Here is a 23,561-nt window from a genome sequence, read left to right as displayed (position 1 = left end):
AAAAAAATTTTATTCTTAATAATTTTTAATTTTTTTTAAATAACTTTATTTAATTTTCTTTCTTTCTTTTTTTCTCCCTTTTCTTCTGAGTCGTGTGGCTGACAGTGTCTTGGTGCTCCGGCTGGGTGTCAGGCCTGTGCCCCTGAGGTGGGAGAGCTGAGATCAGGACATTGGTCCACCAGAGACTTCCCGGCTCCAAGTAATATCAAATGGCAAAAGCTCTCCCAGAGATCTCCAACTCAACTCTAAGACCCAGCTCCACTCAACAACCAGCAAGCTACAGTGCTGGACACCCCATGCCAAACAACTACCAAGACAGGAACGTAAACCCACCCATTAGCAGAGAGGCTGCCTAAAATCATAATAAGGTCACAGACACCCCAAAACACACCACCAGACAGGGTCCTGCGCACCAGAAAGACAAGATCCAGCCTCATCCACCAGTACACAGGCACCAGCCCCCTCCACCAGGAAGCCTACACAACCCACTGAACCAACCTTAGCCACTGCGGACAGACACCAAAAACAACAGGAACTATGAACCTGCAGCCTTCAAAAAGGAGACCCCAAACAGTAAGTTAAGGAAAATGAGAAGACAGAGAAACACACAGCACATGAAGGAGCAAGGTAAAAACCCACCAGACTAGGGCTTCCCTGGTGGCGCAGTGGTTGAGAGTCTGCCTGCCGATGCACGGGACATGGGTTCGTGCCCCGGTCTGGGAGGATCCCACATGCTGCGGAGCGGCTGGGCCCATGAGCCATGGCCGCTGAGCCTGTGCGTCCGGAGCCTGTGCTCCGCAACGGGAGAGGCCACAACAGTGAGAGGCCCGCGTACCGCAAAAAAAAAAAAAAAAGAAAGAAAAAAAACACCAGACCAAACAAATGAAGAGGAAATAGGCAGTCTACCTGAAAAAGAATTCAGAGTAATGATAATAAAGATGATCCAAAATCTTGGAAATAGAATGGAGAAAATAGAAGAAACGTTTAACAAGCACCTAGAAGAACTAAAGAGCAAACAAGCAATGATGAACAACACAATAAATGAAATTAAAAATTCTCTAGAAGCAATCCACAGCAGAATAACTGAGGCAGAAGAACATATAAGTGGCCTGGAAGATAAAATAGTGAGAATAACTACCACAGAGCAGAATAAAGAAAACAGAATGAAAAGAATTGAGGACAGTCTCAGAGACCTCTGGGACAACATTAAACCCACCAACTTTTGAACTACAGGGGTCCCAGAAGAAGAGAAAAAGAAAGGGACTGAGAAAATATTTGAAGAGATTATAGTTGAAAACTTCCCTAATATGGAAAAGGAAATAGTCAATCAAGTCCAGGAAGCACAGAGAGTCCCATACAGGGTATATCCAAGGAGAAACATGCCAAGGCACATATTATTCAAACTATCAAAAATTAAATACAAAGAAAAAATATTAAAAGCAGCAAGGGAAAAACAACAAATAACATAAAAGGGAATCCCCATAAGGTTAAAGCTGATCTCTCAGCAGAAACTCTGCAAGCCAGAGGGGAGTGGCAGGACATATTTAAAGTGGTGAAGGAGAAAAACCTGCAACCAAGATTACTCTACCCAGCAAGGATCTCTTTCAGATTTGATGGAGAAATTAAAACCTTTACAGGCAAGCAAAAGCTAGAGAATTCAGCACCACAAAACCAGCTTTACAACAAATGCTAAAGGCACTTCTCTAGGCAGGAAGCACAAGAGAAGGAAAAGACCTACAATAACAAACCCAAAACAACTAAGAAAATGGTAATAGGAACATACATATCAATAATTACCTTACAGGTAAAAGGATGAAATGCTCCAACCAAATGACATAGACTGGCTGAATGGATACAAAAACAAGACCCGTACATATGCTGTCTACAAGAGACCCACTTCAGACCTAGGGACACATACAGACTGAAAGTGAGGGGATGGGAAAAGATATTCCATGCAAATGGAAATCAAAAGAACGCTAGAGTAGCAATTCTCATATCAGACAAAACAGATTTTAAAATAAAGACTATTACGAGAGACAAAGAAGGACACTACACAATGATCAAGGGATCAATCCAAGAAGAAGATATAACAATTGTAAATATTTATGCACCCAACATAGGAGCACCACAATACATAAGGCAAATGCTAACAGCCATAAAAGGGGAAATCAACAGTAACACATTCAGAGTAGGGGACTTTAACACCCCACTTTCACCAATGGACAGATCATCCAAAATGAAAATAAATGAGGAAACCCAAGCTTTAAAGGATACATTAATCAAGATGGACTTAATTGATATTTATAGGACATTCCATCCAAAAACAACAGAACACATTTTCTTCTCAAGTGCTCATGGAACATTCTTCAGGATAGATCATATCTTGGGTCACAAATCAAGTCCTGGTAAATTTAAGAAAATTGAAATTGTATCAAGTATCTTTTCCGACCACAATGCTATGAGACTAGATATCAATTACAGGAAAAAATCTGTAAAAAATACAAACAAATGGAGTCTAAACAATGCACTACTTAATTACCAAGAGATGACTGAAGAGATCAAAGAGGAAATCAAACAATACCTAGAAACAAATGACAATGAAAACACGATGACCCAAAACCTATGGGATGCAACAAAAGCAGTTCTAAGAGGCAAGTTTATAGCAATACAATCCTACCTCAAGAAACAAGAAAAATCTCAAATAAACAACCTAACCTTACACCTAAAGCAATTAGAGAAAGAAGAACAAAAAAAAACCAAAGTTAGTAAGTAGAAGGAAAGAAATCATGAAGATCAGACCAGAAATAAATGAAAATGAAATGACAGAAACAATAGCAAAGATCAATAAAACTAAAACCTGGTTCTTTGGGAAGATAAAAAAAATTGATAAACCATTAGCCAGACTCATCAAGAAAAAAAGGAAGAAGACTCAAATCAATAGAATTAGAAATGAAAAAGAGATAACAACTGACACTGCAGAAATACAAAGGATCATGAGAGATTACTACAAGTAACTATATGCCAATGAAATGGACAACCTGGAAGAAATGGAAAAATTCTTAGAAAAGCACAAATTCCTAGAAAAGCACAACCTTCCGAGACTGAACCAGGAAGAAATAGAAAATATAAACAGACCATTCACAAGCACTGAAATTGAGACTGTGATTAAAAATATTCCAGCAGACAAAAGCCCGGGACCAGAAGGCTTCACAGGCAAATTCTATCAAACATTTAGAGAAGAGCTAACACATATCCTTCTCAAACTCTTCCAAAATATAGCAGAGGTAGGAACACTCCCAAACTCATTCTACGAGGCTGCTATCACCCTGATACCAAAACCAGACAAAGATGTCACAAAGAAAGAAAACTACAGGCCAATATCACTGATGAACATAGATGCAAAAATCCTCAACAAAATACTAGCAAATAGAAACCAGCAGCACATTAACAGGATTATACACCATGATCAAGTGGGATTTATCCCAGGAATGCAAGGATTCTTCAATGTACGCAAATCAATCAACGTGATAAACCATATTAACAAACTGAAGGAGGAAAACCATACGATCATCTCAATAGATGCAGAAAAAGCTTTTGACAAAATTCAACACGCATTTATGATAAAAAACCCTCCAGAAAGTAGGCATAGAAGGAACTTACCTCAACATAATAAAGGCCATATGACAAACCCACAGCAAACATCGTTCTCAATGGTGAAAAACTGAAACCAGTTCCTCTAAGGTCAGGAATAAGACAAGGTTGCCCACTCTCACCACTATTATTCAACACAGTTTTGGAAGTTTTAACCACAGCAGTAGGAGAAGAAAAAGAAATAAAAGGAATCAATATCAGAAAAGAAGTAAAGCTGTCACTGTTTGCAGATGACATGATACCATACATAGAGAATCCTAAAGATGCTACCAGAAAACTACTAGAGCTAATCAATGAATTTGGTAAAGTTTCAGGATACAAAATTAATGCACAGAAATCTCTTGCATTCCTATGCACTAATGATGAAAAATCTGAAAGAGAAATTAAGGAAACACTCCCATTTACCACTGCAACAAAAAGAATAAAATGCCTAGGAATAAACCTACCTAAGGAGACAAAAGACCTGTATGCAGGAAACTATAAGACACTGATGAAAGAAATTAAAGATGATACAAACAGATGGAGAGATACACCATGTTCTTGGACTGGAAGAATCAACATTGTGAAAATGACTGTACTACCCATAGCAATCTACAGATTCAAGGCAATCCCTATCAAACTACCAGTGGCATTTTTCACAGAACTAGAACAAAAAATTTCACAATTTGTATGGAAACACAAAAGACCCCGAATAGCCAAAGCAATCTTGAGAAAGAAAAACGGAGCTGGAGGAATCAGGCTCCATGACTTCAGACTATACAACAAAGCTACAGTAATCAAGACAGTATAGTACTGGTACAAAAACAGAAATATAGATCAATGGAACAGGATAGAAAACCCAGAGATAAACCCATGCACATATGGTCACCTTATCTTTGACGAAGGAGACAAGAATATACAATGGAGAAAAGACAGCTTCTTCAATAAGTGGTGCTGGGAAAACTGGACAGCTATGTGTAAAAGAATGAAATTAGAATACTCCCTAACACCATACACAAAAATAAACTCAAAATGGATTAAAGACCTAAATGTAAGGCCAGACACTATAAAACTCTTAGAGGAAAACATAGGCAGAACACTCTATGACATAAATCACAGCAAGATCCTTTGTGACCCACCTCCTAGAGAAATGGAAATAAAAACAAAAATAAATGGGACCTAATGAAACTTAAAAGCTTTTGCACAGCAAAGGAAAACATAAACAAGACGAAAAGACAACCCTCAGAATGGGAGAAAATATTTGCAAATGGAGCAACTGACAAAGGATTAATCTCCAAAATTTACAAGCAGCTCAGGCAGCTCAATATTAAAAAAACAAACAACCCAATCCAAAAATGAGCAGAAGACCTAAATAGACATTTCTCCAAAGAAGATATACAGATTGCCAACACACACATGAAAGGATTCTCAACATCACTAATCATTAGAGAAATGCAAATCAAAACTACAATGAGGTATCACCTCACACCTGTCAGAATGGACATCATCAAAAAATCTACAAACAATAAATGCTGGAGAGGGTGTGGAGAAAAGGGAACTCTCTTGCACTGTTGGTTGGAATGTAAATTGATACAGCCACTATGGAGAACAATATGGAGGTTCCTTAAAAAACTAAAAATAGAACTACCATGCGACCCAGCAATCCCACTACTGGGCATATACCCTGAGAAAACCATAATTCATAAAGAGTCATGTACCACAATGTTCATTGCAGCTCTATTTACAATAGCCAGGACATGGAAGCAACCTAGGTGTCCATCGACAGATGAATGGATAAAGAAGATGTGACACATATATACTATGGAATATTACTCAGCCATAAAAAGAAACGAAATTAAGTTATTTGTAGTGAGGTGGATAGACTAAGAGTTTGTTGTACAGAGTGAAGTAAGTCAGAAAACAAATACTGTATGGTAATACATATATATGGAATCCAAAAAAAAAAAAACCAAAAAAGATTCTGAAGAATCTAGGGGCAGGACAGGCATAAAGACACAGATGTAGAGAATGGACTCGAGGGCATGGAAAGGGGAAGGGTAAGCTGGGACGAAGTGAGAGAGTGGCTTGGACATATATACACTACCAAATGTAAAAGAGATAGCTAGTGGGAAGCAGCCACACTGCACAGGGAGATCAGCTCCGTCCTTTGTGACCACCAGGAGGGGTGGGATAAGGAGCGTGGGAGGGAGACGCAAGAGGGAGGAGATATGGGGATATATGTATATGTATAGCTGATCCACTTTGTTATAAAGCAGAAACTAACACACCATTGTAAAGAAATTATACCCCAATAAAGATGTTAAAAAAAAAAAAGTAAATGAACTAGAAAAAAAAAAAAAAAGAACATGGGTTGAGGATCCAGGCTCCTCTCCTCCTCCCCTAACAAATACTTGGTTAAGTTATAAATGGAGTCAGCGTAGGTGAGTCAAAATAAAACCGGAACACAACATCCTGGAACATTTAGAGAATATATGTTGACGGCCCAGTGGGAGCTGGAACTCTTCAGAGAGCTACAAGTCCGCAAAAGGAGCTAAGGCATACATAAAAAACTACAACAAAAAAACAGAAGTGAAAAAAAAACAAAAAAAAACAAAACAGAAGTGGGCTTCCCTGGTGGCGCAGTGGTTGAGAGTCCGCCTGCCGATTCAGGGGACACGGGTTCGTGTCCCGGTCCGGGAGGATCCCGCGTGCCACGGAGCGGCTGGGCCCGTGAGCCATGCATGGCCGCTGAGCCTGCACGTCCAGAGCCTGTGCTCCGCAACGGGAGAGGCCACAACAATGAGAGGCCCGCATACCACAAAAAAATGCCAGAAGTAATGACAACCAGCAGTGAGGGACAGATAAAGTGCAGTGGGAAGTCAGAAGAGGCAAAGTGAGTTCCAGTGGAGGTTACCCTGCCTAGTCTGTGAATTACCTCTCTTGATAACGTTCCACAGTCCCTTGCCCCTCAGTCTTTTTGTCCCATACATTTGGCAGATGGATACGCTGTCTGCTTCCTCTGCTGCTGCATGTGATCAACGGGCCCCTGTGGTGGGCACCAAGGGCAGAGCAGACACACAGCACTGTGTCTCGGTGCAGGGCCCTGCCTGTGGTTATGCACCCATCCAAGGGGACAAGTGGGGCTGGATGAACACAAAAGCATCATTACGGACCTAGCAGAGGGCCTGAACTCACACCTGCCAACCTGGGACTTCCCTCACGGTCCAGGGGTTAGGACTTGGCGCTTTCACTGCTGGGGCCTGGGTTCGACCCCTGGTTGGGGAACTAAGATCCGACACGCCATGCAACACAGCCAAAACAAAACAACAAAACAACAACAACAACATCAACAAACAAAAAACCACACCTGCCAACCTAAAACAAGTCCTCCATGCTGCTTGGCAGTTCTGCTGTGTTTCCCTGATCAAATCCCTTCTCCATTCTTCTCAAGAATTGTTTCAGAAACCCTTTATTCTCCTCAGATCTCTGACGGTGCCTCTAACACCAACCATTCCTCCTTTTTTTCTCAGCAGAAGACCCTGCCTCTTACTCCACAAAGAAACTGAAGTCAAAGAATTGCCTCTGCTGAACTAAGTGCTCGCCCAAGGCAGGCCCCCGTCCTGGGGAGCCCACTTCCAATGGTAGACCCAGGGCTAGAAACACTTGGGCTCCTCACCTGACTTGGAACAACTTGAGGGGCCATCCGAGCCTCAGAAGTCCCCGTGGAGCTGGCCAAGGTCTTCTCCTCCCTCTGCCCAGTCCTGCTTCCTTCCCTTCCTCAGGCGTTGATTACAAGAGGGCTCCCTAGTTCACTTCTCTCTCGCCTGCTAATCCCCACCAGGGTCTGCTTCCCAGGGCATGCGTGTCCTCCCCGCTCTGTGCCCTCTTCCTCAGGAGCCTTCTCTGCACTGTCCTCCTTCTCCACTCATCTCAACACTTCAGCCCCTCTGGCCTTAAGGATTTTTGCATGTGGAACACTAGCTCCCTCCATGGGACCTTAACCTGCTGATCCCCAATCTTCTTTACCTAACTAGCTCCTGCCTATCCATCTGGCAGATCTCACTTCAAACATAACTTTCTCCTGAGAAAAACGGATCCGTTTCCTTTGTCACAGCCTCTCATAGGATGCATTTCTCTCCTTCCCAGCACTTAGAGTTCTGTCTGTCTCCCCTCCCAGATGGAAGCACGCTCCTGGGCTGCTTGCTTTTGCTATTGCATCCTTTGCGTTTTGCACAGCTCCAGGCGGTGTGCTAAATTCTGGACACATTCCCTTGGAGCTTACAATCCACTGAGAGAGACAGTCAGTCATACGGAGGTTAAAGAATGTAGATGTCCCCGGCCCCTCGGTCAGTAAGGAGAAGAACTGGGATTAAATTAATGAACTCCAAAAGACTTAGGCCGAAAGGAGGGGAAGAGGGAAGGGAGAGTGGGAAGAAGAATTACAATGACTATAACTTCTGAAGTTGTTCTGCTGTGGCCTGAAATAGGCAGTGTTTCTTCTGAATTACAAAACATTGTCTCTGTAAATTCCTAGTGATTTAGAACTGCACTGCCCAGTGCGGTAGCAACTGACCACATGTGGCTATTGAGCCCTTGAAACGTGGCTGGTCTTAGTTGAGATGTGTATAAAATGCACATTGGATTTCAAAGATTTGGCATGGGAAAAAAAAGAATGTAAAATACCTCATTAATAATGTATATTAATCACGTGTTAAAATGATAATATGTTGGATATATTGGGTTAAATAAATTATTGAACTTTTAAAAATGTAGATGCCCTCTTATCTGACATTATTTGCACTCATTGTTAATTGAGCAAAAGTGTTCAATAACCTGGAGAAGGCCTGTTAGCTTACTAACCGTCAATCAGATGAGTAAGTTAAGTGAATGTTGGTTAAGAGGACGTCAATACTAGGTAATTCCCTGGCGGTTCAGTGGTTAGGACTCAGTGCTTTCACTGCTGAGGGCCTGGGTTCAATCCCTGGTTGGGGAGCTACGATCCCACAAGTCTCGCCGCCAGAAAAAAAAAAAAAAAACAGCGAGAGAGAGAGAGAGAGAGAGAGAACATCAACACTAAATAAACAAGGTAATAACACATTGTGCTATAAAGCAATGTAGCTGACAAAGTACAAAGTAACTAGTGGACCACATTAGAGAGATGTATAATTGGAGAATATGGAAATTTCAGTGGGGCAGGAGTGAAAGCTTGAACTTTAAGGTGGCGGCAAGGTTCAGAGATGTAACTGGACTGTTATGGAGGACTCTGACAAAAGTTCATTCGGTGGAGTGTAGGAAGCTCTTACAGGTCAACTTTTGGTATATTTGGTATATACAGCCCAAGGAAATAGTCACTTATTCCATGCAGCACTTTAACATAAATTTACCAGAAGAAATGGGCCCAACATATACTAGAGAATAATGGTGAGACATCCATAACAGTGCTAGCATTGTAGACTCTTACATGTAAGCATATGAACGGAATAGTGCAAGGCATAATTCGTTTGTATTTTCCTCTACTATCCAACCTAGGCTTAATTTTTAAAAACGTGTCATTGAAGTGTAATGTACATAAACACAGAAAAGTGCACATTTAATAGTAAAGCTTGAATTTGTATAAACATAAAACCATCCATAATATCAGCACCCAGGGAATTCCCTGGCAGTCCAGTGGTTAGGACTCTGTACTTTCACTGCCGGGGCCCGGGTTCAACCCCTCATTGGGGAACTAAGGTCCCGCAAGCTGTGTGGTGCGCCCCCCCCAAATCAGCACTCAAAGCAAGAAATAGAGCACTGCAGCACTCCAGACACCCCCCTCAAGGTTCCCTTCAACAATCCTCCCACCCAGGGTACCACTACCTGACTTCTAATAGTATACATTAGTTTTGCCTGTTTTTATACTTTTAGAGAAATAGAATCATATATGTATTCTTTCGTGCCCTATGCTTAATTTTTAAAGAATCAATCCAAATCTCAGATGACTGAATGAATCCAGGCTCAGCATTTTACTGAGTTTGGACAAGCCTCTTAACCTAAGCCTGTTTCCATATCCATAGAAGTGGATTATAAAATGTTTATCTAATAGAGTTGTTGGGAGGATTAAATGAGATCATATATGTGACTGGCACATGGTTGCAGCTGTTACTTGTACTCAAACTTCCAGTCTGTGAACTTCCTGGGAGGTGGAAGACCCTTGGGCACAATTCTCCATAGTGTAAGGGAGGAATCCACACTATCTGGGCGGAACTTGGCTACTTGATCTCACTTTTGGCCAAAGGAGGAGAGATGCCATTTCTGTTACATATTTATGCATCTCTTCTAGAATATCAGCTTCCTCAAGGGAAGCTATCCTGTTTACCACAGCATCCCCGGTACCTAGTGCCAGGTACTGTAAACACACAGTTAAGTATTGGTTGCTAGTTGAACAAATAAATAAGTGCTAACTGTACTGGGGCTTAGGAAATTATGTCAGAAACTGATCCAGTCTTTTGAGCTATGGTTGGCAAAATTACAGTAGTAAAACCAGAGTAAAGTCAATCTCCCTCCTTCTTTCCCTGTGCTGGCAAGAAAAATCCACTCAAATCTAGCACATTCTGTACTTGGAACTTGAATAAGTATACCGGATCTGAGACCTTCAAAAATAAGGGCAGGATAGTACACTGCTTTTAATATGGAGTTTGCTCAAACTCAACAGCTTTTAATGTACTGATGCCAAGATGCTAAAAAGTTTTTGAAAACACTCTCTTCCCAACATGTCAGCCATGAATAATTTTTTTCCTGGTGTACTTTATCTTGGTTTTCCACCAATTTTTAAAAAAATCTTCTTGACATTATCCATTTATTAAGACAAACAAACAAAAACGGCCAGGGAAGGGGAAAGTGTAATGTTCTGATGGAATTGCCCTTGGTTCCTTTTACCCTCCACTACTTAATTAAAAATAACTTTTCACTTCTCACAGAGTCACAGAGTGGGAAGTACCTCTTCAAAACTTCCCATCTGTTTTATATTACAATTAAAAGTCTGATTGGCTGGCAAGCCTACCACTCTATAACTGGATAAATCAGGCAGGAAATCACATGGTTATAAAATGAACTAAAAGATTTTAACAAAATAATAGCTTACTGACTATAAAGCAACACTGGTTTTATGCAGATAACTGAGAGACCAAAGCTATTCACAACTGTTGTGTAAAATAAGTATAGTTAATATTCCCTAAGCATCATGACTCCTTTTATAACATTCTTTCAATTTAACACTTACTGAGATTTTCTAAGCACCACGCTAGACACAGGAGCTGTAAATAGCAATCCCTACTCTTCAAAACATGAAGTCTAGTGGGAAAGTTTTATGGAGGCACCAGGATAATCAGGAAATGATTCACAGACCTGTGCCTTGAAGGCTGAGTAGGATTCTAACAGGTAGGGAGACAAAGAAAAGCAGCCATGAGGAGAGGCATGGAGATAGAAGCATGCACATATATGTTCTGGAAAGATCCAAGTCGCCAGGTCCAGATTAGGAAGTGAAGAAGTCTTATTATTTAGGCAACAGACAATTATGGAAGATCTTTGAATAGGAGAGATGTGATCAAATCTGTGTGTTTTTTATAAGTTTCTTTACACTCACATATAAGCAGTTGTATTTCCTCTCAGCAGTTATATTTCACACTGTAAATTAATAAATTAGCATTCTGGTTTCATGTGTCAGTCTCACACACTTGATATAGGCATTCTAGTGAGAGGTAAACTCATTTTTGGTGCGTTAATCCGTCAGATTTCTAAGGCTAAAAGTAAAATCTAGATGGTGACAAATTCACCGAGGTGATATAATACTGCACAAACCTGACTGGGTGACCAGTTGGCTTTGCCCAGGTGACACCCTGATGTCACAGAACAATTTCTTCATATTTCTGTAGAATGGAGATCAGAGTGATTAGTGCAATCATCTAAATAAAAGATGAAGGAATGGAATTACAGCTGTGCCTTTATGTGGGCTGAGACTTTACAACAGATTTCAATGTGCAGGGTGAGGGAGAAGCACGAGATTTCACAGTGGGTGATCAAAGGGAAAATAACACCACTAAGAGATAGAACAAAGAAGGGGCAGGTCCAAGTTGGGAAAAAGAGAACATACTACATTTAAGGTACCAACAGAAGAGTCATGGAGAGTCATATCTAAAGGCAGTTGAGGGCTTCCCTGGTGGCGCAGTGGTTGAGAGTCCGCCTGCCGATGCAGGGGACACAGGTTCGTGCCCCGGTCCGGGAAGATCCCACATGCCACGGAGCGGCTGGGCCCGTAAGCCATGGCCGTAGAGGCTGCGTGTCCAGAGCCTGTGGTCCGCAACGGGAGAGGCCACAACAGTGAGAGGCCCACGTATCGCACAAAAAAAAAAAAGGCAGTTGAAAATATGGCTCTAAATGAGGCTCAAGTATTTCCATTTCTTGAGTAAAGACGTCAAACTGTGTTAACAGATAAAATCACCTGCAAAGGGAGCTCTAAAGGAGAAAAATGGTCTAAGAACAGAATGTTGGGTTAAGTCCTTAAAGGTTCGATCAATACCATAAAATACAAAACCAAAGTGAAATGAGCAATGCCATGTCAGCTTGTACACAGATGTTTTATTTTGGATGTTAACAGTCAACATTGTATGCAAGATTCTCTTACAATGGAAAGGTTTCCCATACATCAAAAAACTGAATTTAGTCAGGGTAATTGCTGTATTAATGCGAAAACCTTATAACAAAATGTGGTATTATATATGTGTAGTCAGTTTCCATGCAAGTATGGCTGCTACATGTATGTCTGGCATTTTTATAACATACTGAAAGAAATTCAAAGGAACATAACAGTATAAAAGGTGATTTAAGATGCCTGACATGTTTAAGATTAAGAAATCTTCTTGCAAAAAGCAACAAAGCAGTTAACTAGAGGATTCAACCAATACCAACCCAAATATGTACTCTGTCCAAAAAGCCCAAGCTGATTTTCAATATATTACATGTGGGATAATTTAATGCTCAAGAAAAATTATGCTTTAAAAAAATATAGCTCTTCCAAGATATTATACTTTGGTAATTGGAGACTATGTTCATCCAAACCAGCTAAGGGCTACATAAAAAAAAAAGGAACCATTATATGTTATTCAAGATAACTGAAATTGAAATGATCCAGTATGATTTTGCTACAATCACTGGTTTTACAAAGTGAAGTTTCTGTGAGAAGTTCACTAATTAGGAAGCATTCAACATACTTAACAAACATGCTAAGAAGATTCAAATTGGTTCATCTATTTGTATCAACAAGGCATAATCTTAGTACCACACATTTTCTTCACTTCTCACTACATATAATATGCAAAAATGAGCAAGTAGATTTAAATAGCTTAAAACCCTTTTAGGTCTACTGTTCAAAAGCTAGGCATTAAAATAGTATTTCCATTTCTATCAACATAAAAACATCAGAGAATCTTAAGCTGTTTTTGTTTTATGGCATAGCATTTTAATATTTGCAAGAATTTGCCTGGTAATGGTTGATTCCATTAAGTTAACTTGAGAACTTGCCATCATTTGCTTTTTATCTTTTCACACAGTGCAAGTGGTGGTTGCTCTTTCCTTCTCTCATAGCAGCAAGCCGATTCTGCTATCTTCTATAGCAGCATACTTCAGGAGTGGAGAGGGAGAGAGTGTGTCAATTACAAATAATTAAAACTACAGTGTACAATTCTATTTACCTGTCAGTGTTTAAGTTGACAGCACACCATTATATGTCTCAAAAAAAATTACATAAAATCTCTACACAAAAGCAAATAAAGACATTCTTTCAAGAAGAAATAAAATAAGTGCAAACACCTAAAACAGGCAACTGAAGCAACTGTTGTAACCTGTAGAGAAACACAAAACATTTATAAAAGGACATATATTTTTATAAATAAAAGATAATGTTCTCTACTTCTGAAACATTGAGTAAATATAATAAACGTCTAAGTGCAGACTGTTTTTAGGGACCAAGTACCATATTATTTTTTAAACAAAATGCAAAAATTTCAAACACATATACAAATCACCAGATTAAATTATATGACCCCCCCATATAATTTAAAAAGAAAATATTAAATTATTATTTAGTACATTTTTAGAACTACTTTATATAACCAACATGATTTAAAGGACATAGTGCAATATTTAGGTAGATGTGACATACAGTATAGATATTGTATTCTTTGCAGCTATAACTTACTATTGTTTCATACTTAAAACTCAAAACTGTTCTTTACTATGTTAGCTTGTAATAACAGGAAACAACATTGGCTTCTAGACACCCTGTATAGGTATAAATATCTACATTTAAGCTTTAAAAATGAAAATAAATTATAAAAACAGACTTCTTTCCAATTTACAAAGTTTTCCTGCTCCTACATACTGTACAATACATTCAACAAAACTCTCAGCTCTTCTGAGATTTATGAAGAAAATACTGACTCTTTACTAATAAGGAAAAAACCTTTTTGCAATGCCTTTTGTTTTTAGTACTATGCTCAAATAAATACATTTAACACTGTAGCTAATTTTACTGTTTTTTGAAAAATACCAAAAATTAGTAGTGCGACTTTCTTTCTTTTAAATTCCTTTCCACTGTGTTTCTTTGTAAATGGTAGCCTAAGTAAATCAGCAGATAGGCAAAAGTACTTCATAAAACCATGAGTGCTTTCTATACAGAGACTAGTTTCAGAAATCATACATACTCATAAAACCTATCTATAACAAAACCGCAGCATCAGGAGAGTAGCAACATATATCTTCTGAAGAAAATATGTGAGAATTTACTTTTAGAATACCCAGGAATATTCTAATATGATTTCCCCATCCTGTTCTTTAAAAACAATTTTTAAAAATCTTACGTCTTAAAAAATAAACTGTGAAATTGCCTACCCCTTACTTAAGTGCCTAGCTTTCTGCTTGCCCAATATGAAAAAGGATGCAAACCGTTTTAGGGCTGTATTAAAACTTTAAAAACAGTTAATCAACAAAAAAATTTCATTGCAGCCTAATTTGGTATAGAATCTAATAAGGAAGTGGGGCATTTCATCCGTTTTAATAACAATCACAGTATGAGAGCTCTTGAGGTACTGCCTGTAGCTGTATAAGTGCTCAAATATCTTCTTGCTTGTTCCGTCATGATAAGTTGGTCTTCCGTCTTCCCATAAACCACTGTTTCCCATTCACAAGACTAGGAAGGCAATATTAATAGTGATGTGAAAATTACTAAGATAACTATCCATTCTACTTCACAATTAGACTTTTAAAAAATCAATTAATTGATTGGATATTTAATAAGTTATTATTGTAAAAAATGTTTTTGATAACAGTATTGTGATTCTTTTTAAATAATGATGTTTCAAAAATACATACTAAAATATTTATGATCAAGTTTTTAAAGTCAATTTTTTAGCTATCTACAGGACTGTGGAGGCAGTTTAAAATTTCTGTTCCCACAACTGCCGTCAAATCAAATCAGTCTAAACATGGAAAGAAATGTCAGTCTTTACTGCTTCAAAGTTTTGCAAAAGATTTAAAGAGAGAATGCAATGTCAAAAAATGAACCAAGAATGCTTTACGTCTCGCAAATTAGGAAATATATCATAACACAAAGTCATTTTTACGTTTGTTTCATTTGTTTTCTTCCCTTATTATAGAGTGAAGGTTACTACTCTATAGGTATGACCTGCTATGTAATAAAATTTCCTGAAAAGTTCTGTGTTAAACACTGGTAAATGGGGATTCAGAGAATGTGTTACATGGCTCTGTGAAGAGCAGTGGCTCAAGAAAGAGAGGAGGTGGCCACATCTGATTGCCAAAGATGTTTTCAAGGAATGCTTGAATGTCAGGAAGGATAGCTCTGCAGTCACTGCAGTGTAAAGAAGAAAACTTCCTCCTCAATGACCTCTCAAATTCTCTTGGTTGAATTCTTAAGATAACAAAGTAAAAATTTCTCCAGCCTTCATTTGCAGTTACGTAATGGCTGCATAGCATCAGAAAAAAGGATTCTGTTTTACAACTTTGAGCCAGAAAGTTCACTGGAAACCATTATATCGATACCAACAAAATCAAGTTTGAAACTGCTTCCAACCACTTACCCTTTAAAAGTAGCAATTAGGGCTACAATTATTTATTACAGAAGAGGTGCCAGAAGTAGATTTAGATATTTTTAGTTTAAAAATGAAACAGTGCTTAAGAAATCACCAGAAGAGTGATTCCAATTGTCTTTACTATGTTAGCTTGTAATAACAGGAAACAACATTGGCTACCATTCCAATTGTTTAGTTTATATGTGCCCTGATGAGCGAGTCTCTCAAAAACCCAAATCTAGTTTGAGTGACAAAACAATGGTGAATGTCTAGTTACTATTATAGTCAATTTTGAATTTAAAAGAAAAAGTATAATTTCTGATCAGTAGGTCCAAAGTAATAATTGAATGAACAACAACAAAAATCACTGAAAGAAATTTATAAATTCATACCTGAAGATTCTTTTCCAATGTGACAACTTTGGAAGTGTTAGGGTTTGGTTTCTTTTTATTAAGTGTATATGTTTTGTTGGTTGAATTTATATCTTGTTTTTCAGGAGTCAAGTTGCACCTATTGTCATGTATTTCCAATAATGGTATCATTAATAAAGATGTTGTAAATATATTTTCTGACTAAGAGAAAAAAGAAAGAGGAAAATAAAATAACTAATTCAAAAATGGAGACAAATAGAGGGACTACTGAGTAAGTGGTAGTGGAAGCCCTGTTCATTTCCCTCCAAGAAAGCTTCTGGTTCCGATGAAATTTCTAGTAATGCAGTAAAATTAAATATTTAAGAAATGAACCAAAGATACTGAAATTTAAAGCTTTGAGAGCTATCATTTTTTGACATCATACATAAGGGAGCTAACTCCCCTCAAGACCAAACAAATATAAAAAGCAAGGAAGTAAATAAGATATTCTCTACAGTTAATTGTTTCTCTCTGAATTAGGCAGAATACTACTAAAGGAAACCGTCTAAGAAGCTCTAATGAATTAGCCACACAATGAGTAAAACACAAGAACCACTAGGACATAAAGCAACCATCTTAATATAAGAAAAATTCTTTACAAACCTGCATGCCTGAAAGATCTTCAGTTACTAGTTGAGTGGCTGGTTCTTCTTTTTCCCAATTATCTAAGACTAGTGATTTTCTGACCTTCTTTACAGAAGCAGTACACTAGAATGGATAATTTACAACAGGAACATTATGGTCAAGTCACTTAACATGGTAAGACTTTTATTAACAACAATACTAAAAGATCACCTCTTGTTTGCAGCTTTTGTGAGCTGGTTCATCTTCCTCTTTGAGGAATATGTCTGTTCCAGTTTCTTCTTTTAAAACTTCCCGAATATCTTCTTCCAAGAAGGCAAGTGGCTGTGACTAAATTATTTTTAAAAGGGTTTTTAAAAAGCCTTTTATAGCAATTCCTTTTTCTCCCCATATATAGAAACCCATCTTTTATACTTTTTCATTATTGGCATAATTTTCTCCCAGTCCCTATAGATACATACACAGATGAAAAAGATGTGATCACTGCTCTCAAATAGCTATGGCAAAAATAATACTGCACATTGCAAGCACTGAATGAAGTGTGCCACTTTCTTCACGCTAGGGCACTAAACAAAAGTCTTCCTTTTGGGGAACCTATTACAGCTCCTGCTTCAATCAGGATCCTCAAAATTAAACAGAAAAGCGATTATTTCCCCAAGTATTTTTATATAAAAATAGGAAACATAGAACGAATTGGGACTACAGTAGCTCTCCTTCTTCTATTTTTATTGTACTTATTGCATAGTGTCTAATTACTAGTTTACATGTTTCTCTTACTACTAAATATGTGAGCTATTTGAGAGCAGTGATCACATCTTTTTCATCTGTGTATACATCTCTGCACACCCAGCCTTAAGCTTAGAGCTGAGACACAGTGTTCAAGAAGTGTGTGCATGTGTGTCTGTGTGTGTCTATGTGTGTACTGGAGTGTGGGAAGGTAGGATACAAAAAAACCGTGAATATGGGCTGAATGATGAAATAGTCTCAAAAGATTATTTATCTAAAAAAAAAAAAAAAGGCAATCAAAGCACCACTAAACAAAAGAACAAATTGGCAGCATGTAATGACCAGCAGCTTATGTTCCCAGTCAACAAAGTTAGGGAGAGTAGCATTCATATATAAATAAGATTTCACAGCACTTAAAAAACTTTAAAAATGGAAACAGAATTTTTTTAAAGTGCTCTCATCTACAGCCTGAGACATGCAGGAATTATGTCAGTATTTCTGTGTGTTGCTCCAAGAGGTCTTGTTTTAAGGATTACATTTCACAAAGAATATAGATAAGGTGTTCTTAAAAAGAAACCTGGAATCTATTTTTCCCCTGTAAGAATACAAGTGTCCTAAGATGTGGTGCATATGTACAAGGGAATAATACTCAAGCCATAAAAAGGAAGGAAATAATACCATTTGCAGCAACATGGATGGACTTAGAGATTATCATACTAAGTAAAGTAAGTCGACAAAGACAAATACCACATGATATCACTTACATGTGGAATCTACAATAGACACAAATGAACTTATCTATGAATCAGAAGCAGACTCACAGACATAGAAAACAGATTTGTGGTTGCCAAGGGGGAAGAGGGGTGGGGGAGGGAAGGATTAGGAGTTTGGGGCTAGGAGATGCAAACTATCATATATAGAATGGATAAATAACAAGGTCCTAAAGTATAGCATAGGGAACTGTATTCAATATCCTGTGATAAACCATAATGGAAAAAAATATGAAAAAGAAAGTATATATGTGTGTGTGTGTGTGTGTGTGTGTAACTGAATCACTTAGCTGTATAGCAGAAATTAACATAACACTGTAAATCAACTATACTTCAGTTTAAAAATAAAAAAAGAATACAAGTGTCCTAGAAAGCCAACCTCTAAGAAGTGCCTTTGACCCACTGTAAGATACACAAGAAAGCTCAGTGGTTAGCACATAGTAGGTGCTCAGTAAATAACTGGAGGAGGAGGAGCGGAAGGAATGAAAAGTCAGCTCGCTACAAATGAGCCTACAGATACTTTAGAAATTTTAATTACAAAATCAATACTTTCTTTTTATCTTAAATTGCTGATGAAAATGACCTGTTTTGGCAATGGATAAATTCTTCCGAAACATGAACAAACTGACAGGGACTTAGATATCTGAAACCTAATTTCTTATGCACTATTATTAAAATGATAATTTTTACTCAACGTATATGTTGACCAAATGACCCTGAGGCACTGTCAGAATTTTTCAACTGTCTTCAAATTATTGCTTATTTGTCGAATTCCCAATTAGGCTACACACCCTTCTGAAGGCAGGAAGCATACCTGACATGTTTAACATTACATCCCCAAAAGCCTAGCTCAGCGCCTGGCACATATTAGCCACTCAATCAATATTTATCAAATTAATGATAAATTTTTTAAACGAATAACAAAATGCTGAAACAGATTAAATCAATTAGGTAATTCCATACAATGGACTAATACAAAAACATTAAAAATTATGGGATAAATATATACAATTTATTAAATTTTAAAAGGTTACAAAAGAGTACACAGTGTGATCCCACTTTTATTATGTATATATTCATAAAAACTAAAAAGTTTAGAGAACTCTAAAGAGAATATAATTGTTCATAGTAGCATATGGAACTAAGTGACAAAAAGACTTGATCAATCCTACTATGTACCCTCTAAAACAGTATTTCAAAAAAAAGGAAAAGACTAGGAGATTTGAGTGTGAGACACGCTCTTTGGTAGAAAATTGATTAAATCAAGTAAACTAGAATTTATTAATTGATTTACTCAAAATGTGACTAAAAATAGAAGATAACTAAAGTACCCTAGAAGTGACCAATATTTTAAAAATCATATTTTATTTCTAATATACCTAATTTGTCAGATATCTTTATCTGCCTAGAATCAGAGTGCCCAAGGTTCACCTAAGGTACTTCAAAATTATCTGTGTGCTAACACAGGTAACAATTCCCACCTCCGTTCATGTACTACTATTGTTACCACTATTATTAAAATAATAATAGCAGCAACTAAGCACATACTACTTGAAACTTAGTACCAGCCTCTTTATTTCTATTATCTATCTTCACAAATAACCTGCTGGGGTGTTTTATGATATCCACTGAATAGAAGAGGAAACTGAGCCTTAAAGAGGTATCATGATCAATCAGTTTCATAAATATTATTAGGAAAGTACTTATGTATATCAAAATATTAAAATTATTTTATTCTACTGTAGGTAACTGCTACTGAAACTACTAAAAGGTGGGTTTTAGTATTAAGCAATGTTCTACTGAAACTTGACTTGCCTTCTCTAGACGATATAAAGGAAGTCTGAATTCAAAAGAAGCCAAGCAAAGGTTTACTTACAAGGAAAAAGATTAACACAAATTCAAACTTATAAATCGAGGTAACATTTTTTTAATCCAGTTCATTGAACATCTTTTTTAAAATGTTAAAAATCAAGGATAAAAATCAAAATTTGTGTCTTATTAAAATTAGGAAAATTCTTAAAAATAAAAGGAGTATACATACCACAGTTTTAAGAGGTCCATATTTTTTCTCCTGAGCAGCAAGCGCATTCTTAAAAGGAGTGGGAGTTCTTGGTGTGGTACCCAATATAGATCTTCTAATAGTAGGTGTTCTAAACCTATCCAATCATTTAGATATTTTATTACAGTCAAAATTTGATTTCATATGAGTTAAGGAAGGCAAAGCCACAATAAAAGCACACACTAAATTTTCCTGTATATACACATGCTTTATTTAAACATTCCAAGACTTTTAAAGCGTGCCTGCCTAAACTATTCTTATTCCAATCAATCATCTTAAAATAGAAAAAAGACTAATGCAGAAATAAGTACTAAAAATGTTGTTTGCTCAAGATCAAAGTTTTATACTACATTTAGCTGGTTTTCAGTCTCCTAGGGATAAAACATAAGGTTATGATTTTTTTTTAATTCTAAATTCCATATGGACAGGGATGATGATATATGTATAAATGGACAAAAAGCTAATCTGCTCTTGAAATTGTGCTTCCCATTTTCTCTAACATAATTATTTAATATGTACTTACCCTACATTTTCCTTTTGATCTTTGGGGGTTGTTTCCTTATGAAGAGGAGTTGTAATGAGAACTTTCTGCCCACAAATAGGGGTTGATGTGAATGAAGGATTTTCTATATTAATTTGTTCATTTCCAGGACACGTGTTGAAAAACTAAAAAAGGAAGAGAGTTCAAAGACAATTTCTAAAATGTCAAAATCCTACACAAATATCAAACTGATAAGATTTTCAAATTATTTCTCCATTCCTTTTAGGAAAGGATTATCAATAATACATTTACATTCCACTCCATAAAAATTAAGCTCCAAGAGGGCAGGCATTTTTGTTTTGTTCATCACTGCCTCCGCAGAACAGTGTTTAAGATGTAACAGGTATTCAAAAAATAGCCGCTTAACAAATATTCAAAAGTAACAAAACACAATAAAAAAATTTCCAAACAGTGCATCTTATCAAATAGGAATCTATAGAAACCATAAATAGCTGCTGTGTTAAATGTAAGCTTTGTACAACAGTGTAACTGAAAAAAAATGTTTTATGATTTTATTAATAAATGATCTTAAGTGTTCCTTTCTATAAGAATATTTAGAACTCAGAATATAATAACAGTGCTTTGCTAAGAAGAAGTACAGCTGTCTGGCAAATTTGCCTATTTAGAACACAGCTCAGAACCTCTGAGCAGCCAAAATCGGTATCATAGAGCCTGTTTTCCAAATGACACAATTTACTCATTGGATCTTAACTTACCATACAATTGTGAAATACTACTTTATTTCTGTAGCCAACAGAGTAGAAGCAATGGTAAGAAAAAGTGGAAATTGCCAGGGACTTTCCTGGTGGTCCAGTGGTAAAGAATCTGCCTTCCAATGCAGGGGACACGGGTTCGATCCCTGGTCGGGGAACTAGGTTCCCACATGCCGCGGGCACCAAAACTACTGAGCTCATGCGCCTCAACTAGAGAGCCCGCATGCCGCAAACTACAGAGCCCAAGCGCTCTGGAGCCTGCGCATCACAACTAGAGAGAGAAAACCTGCACGCCACAACTAGAGAGAAGCCCGCACGCTGCAAGGAAAGAAGATCCCGCATGTCTCAGTGAAGATCCCGCATGCTACAACTAAGACCTGACGCAGCCAAAAAAAATAATAATAAAAAATAAATTAAGAAAAAAATGGAAATCTCTTTAAGGCTGCTTATAACTGGAATGAATTCTATAATAGCTCTATCACTTCTGATGCCCATAAATCATAGGATAAAATCCAAGTTCTTTGCCATGGGATATACAATCTTTATAATCATGCCTCACCTTCTCAGCCATTTTCCACCTTACAATTTACTGTTCAATGAAAATTGCAGGTACACAAAACTCCAAAAATAGAAAATTGCTAGTCTGCTCAAGCCTGGTTCACCTTCCTCAGGATACTCTGTAACTCTTGGGGTGGGGGGTGGACACACTACCTGCATTGTAGCCTATGTAAATAGCATCCCCTGAAGCAGAGGGGGTGCCATTTTCAGAGAAAACAGTGGCTGTATACTTACTACCAGATCCTCATCTTCCCAGCATCAAAAACGTACCTCCAATAATATCCCAACATCCTCCAAGTTTATTTGGCCATTAAACTTCCTTCTTCTCCTATTGGGCTTTTTAACCTCTGTCAAGACACTTTAAGCAAACACCAGCTTCATCTCTTTCTTAATAACTGACCTTGGACAAATTGCCTAATTTCTGAATTTCATTTACCTACCTCTAAGGTTTTCTTAAAGAGCATTAACTAAGATACTATAAGAAAAATGCTTAGCACACAGCCTGGAACACGGTGTTCATTAAGAAAGATAGTATTATAAAATAAAAGGTACAGTTTGCCTTGACAGAAATATCTGCTCCCCAGGGATATAACTACAGGAGAAAGCTGATAGTTCCTGACATCCCTAAACAACCTACTGACACATGAAATTCTTACAGGGAGCAGTTGTCTATGAATATATACCTAATATCTCTTGAACAGTCAGTCAGGAAACTGGCTCCCAGTCTCAGCTCTGCCATTAGATAACTTTGGGCAAATCATTTTATCTTTCTGGGCCTATTTCCTGATGAGTTCTATAAAGATGTAGAAGTACATATCTAAAACATCCCTTTCCGCTCTAAAAATTGTAAGATAAAATGCAACTACTACACTTTGTGAGATACTTTTCTGATTTACCATAGCTCAGCACTCTCCTGTATACATTTAAATACATTATCCATTTTTATGTGTTATCAAAGCAAGGAACTGTTAGTATGGATGTTAAAGATCTAATTTAATCCAACTCGTCAACATTTGGAAACATAAATAAAAATGACACTACTACCTGTGAAGGAGAAAATGGTAGTGTTTTCACCGGTGTGTGTTTTAGTGCCGTATTACCACCATCATTGAATGAGCCATCACCAGGGTTGCTGCCTGGGGACTGACCCACTCGCATTCTTCTCTTCTTTCTGAGGATGGTTGGTGGAGTGCTAAACTTAGCCACACTTGGGGATGTTAAAGGAACAGCCTCACTGTCTGCACTGTTACAACTGTTTTTTTTCCCTTCAAGTACAAGACTGACGTTAAATTGACATTCCATGGCTCCTTCGTTGTGCTGAATTCGCATTAGTTTAACTGGTGTGGACTTGACAGGAGAAGCAGCAGCATCAGAAAGATCAAAGCTAGTAACATCACTCCATGCTACAGGATCCTGCAATAAATTAAATTCTTAACTAAAGTTATTAATATTA

General features: G+C 37.5%; 1 protein-coding gene across 3 annotated transcripts in view; it reads right to left on the bottom strand.

Annotated features, from left to right (window-relative positions):
- Positions 1-9,626: 9,626 nt before the first annotated feature.
- The window catches only part of MYBL1 (MYB proto-oncogene like 1), a 37,029-nt gene continuing 23,094 nt past the window's right edge, over positions 9,627-23,561 (bottom strand). Inside the window, exons 10-17 of one of the 3 annotated variants that reach the window (XM_089899056.1) lie at positions 23,153-23,521; positions 20,820-20,962; positions 20,279-20,393; positions 16,955-17,071; positions 16,763-16,867; positions 16,142-16,321; positions 14,730-14,851; positions 9,627-13,505 (exon numbers count right to left, since the gene is read on the bottom strand). In XM_089899056.1, the coding sequence (XP_089755182.1) occupies positions 13,445-13,505; positions 14,730-14,851; positions 16,142-16,321; positions 16,763-16,867; positions 16,955-17,071; positions 20,279-20,393; positions 20,820-20,962; positions 23,153-23,521 (1,212 nt within the window). In that variant the 3' untranslated portion in view covers positions 9,627-13,444. Of the gene's footprint in view, positions 13,506-13,540; positions 14,852-16,141; positions 16,322-16,762; positions 16,868-16,954; positions 17,072-20,278; positions 20,394-20,819; positions 20,963-23,152; positions 23,522-23,561 lie in introns of those variants that run through there. The other 2 variants (XM_022595383.3, XM_022595385.3) reach the window with 2 other exon arrangements.

This window comes from Delphinapterus leucas, chromosome 17 (genome assembly GCF_059928025.1).
Source record: "Delphinapterus leucas isolate spDelLeu-1000000601 "Yukka" chromosome 17, BTC_Dleu_Yukka2, whole genome shotgun sequence".
In the NCBI taxonomy this organism is placed as follows: domain Eukaryota; kingdom Metazoa; phylum Chordata; class Mammalia; order Artiodactyla; family Monodontidae; genus Delphinapterus; species Delphinapterus leucas.
The sequence above is the reverse complement of the archived record's forward strand: the minus strand, read 5'-3'. Positions and strand labels throughout refer to the sequence as shown.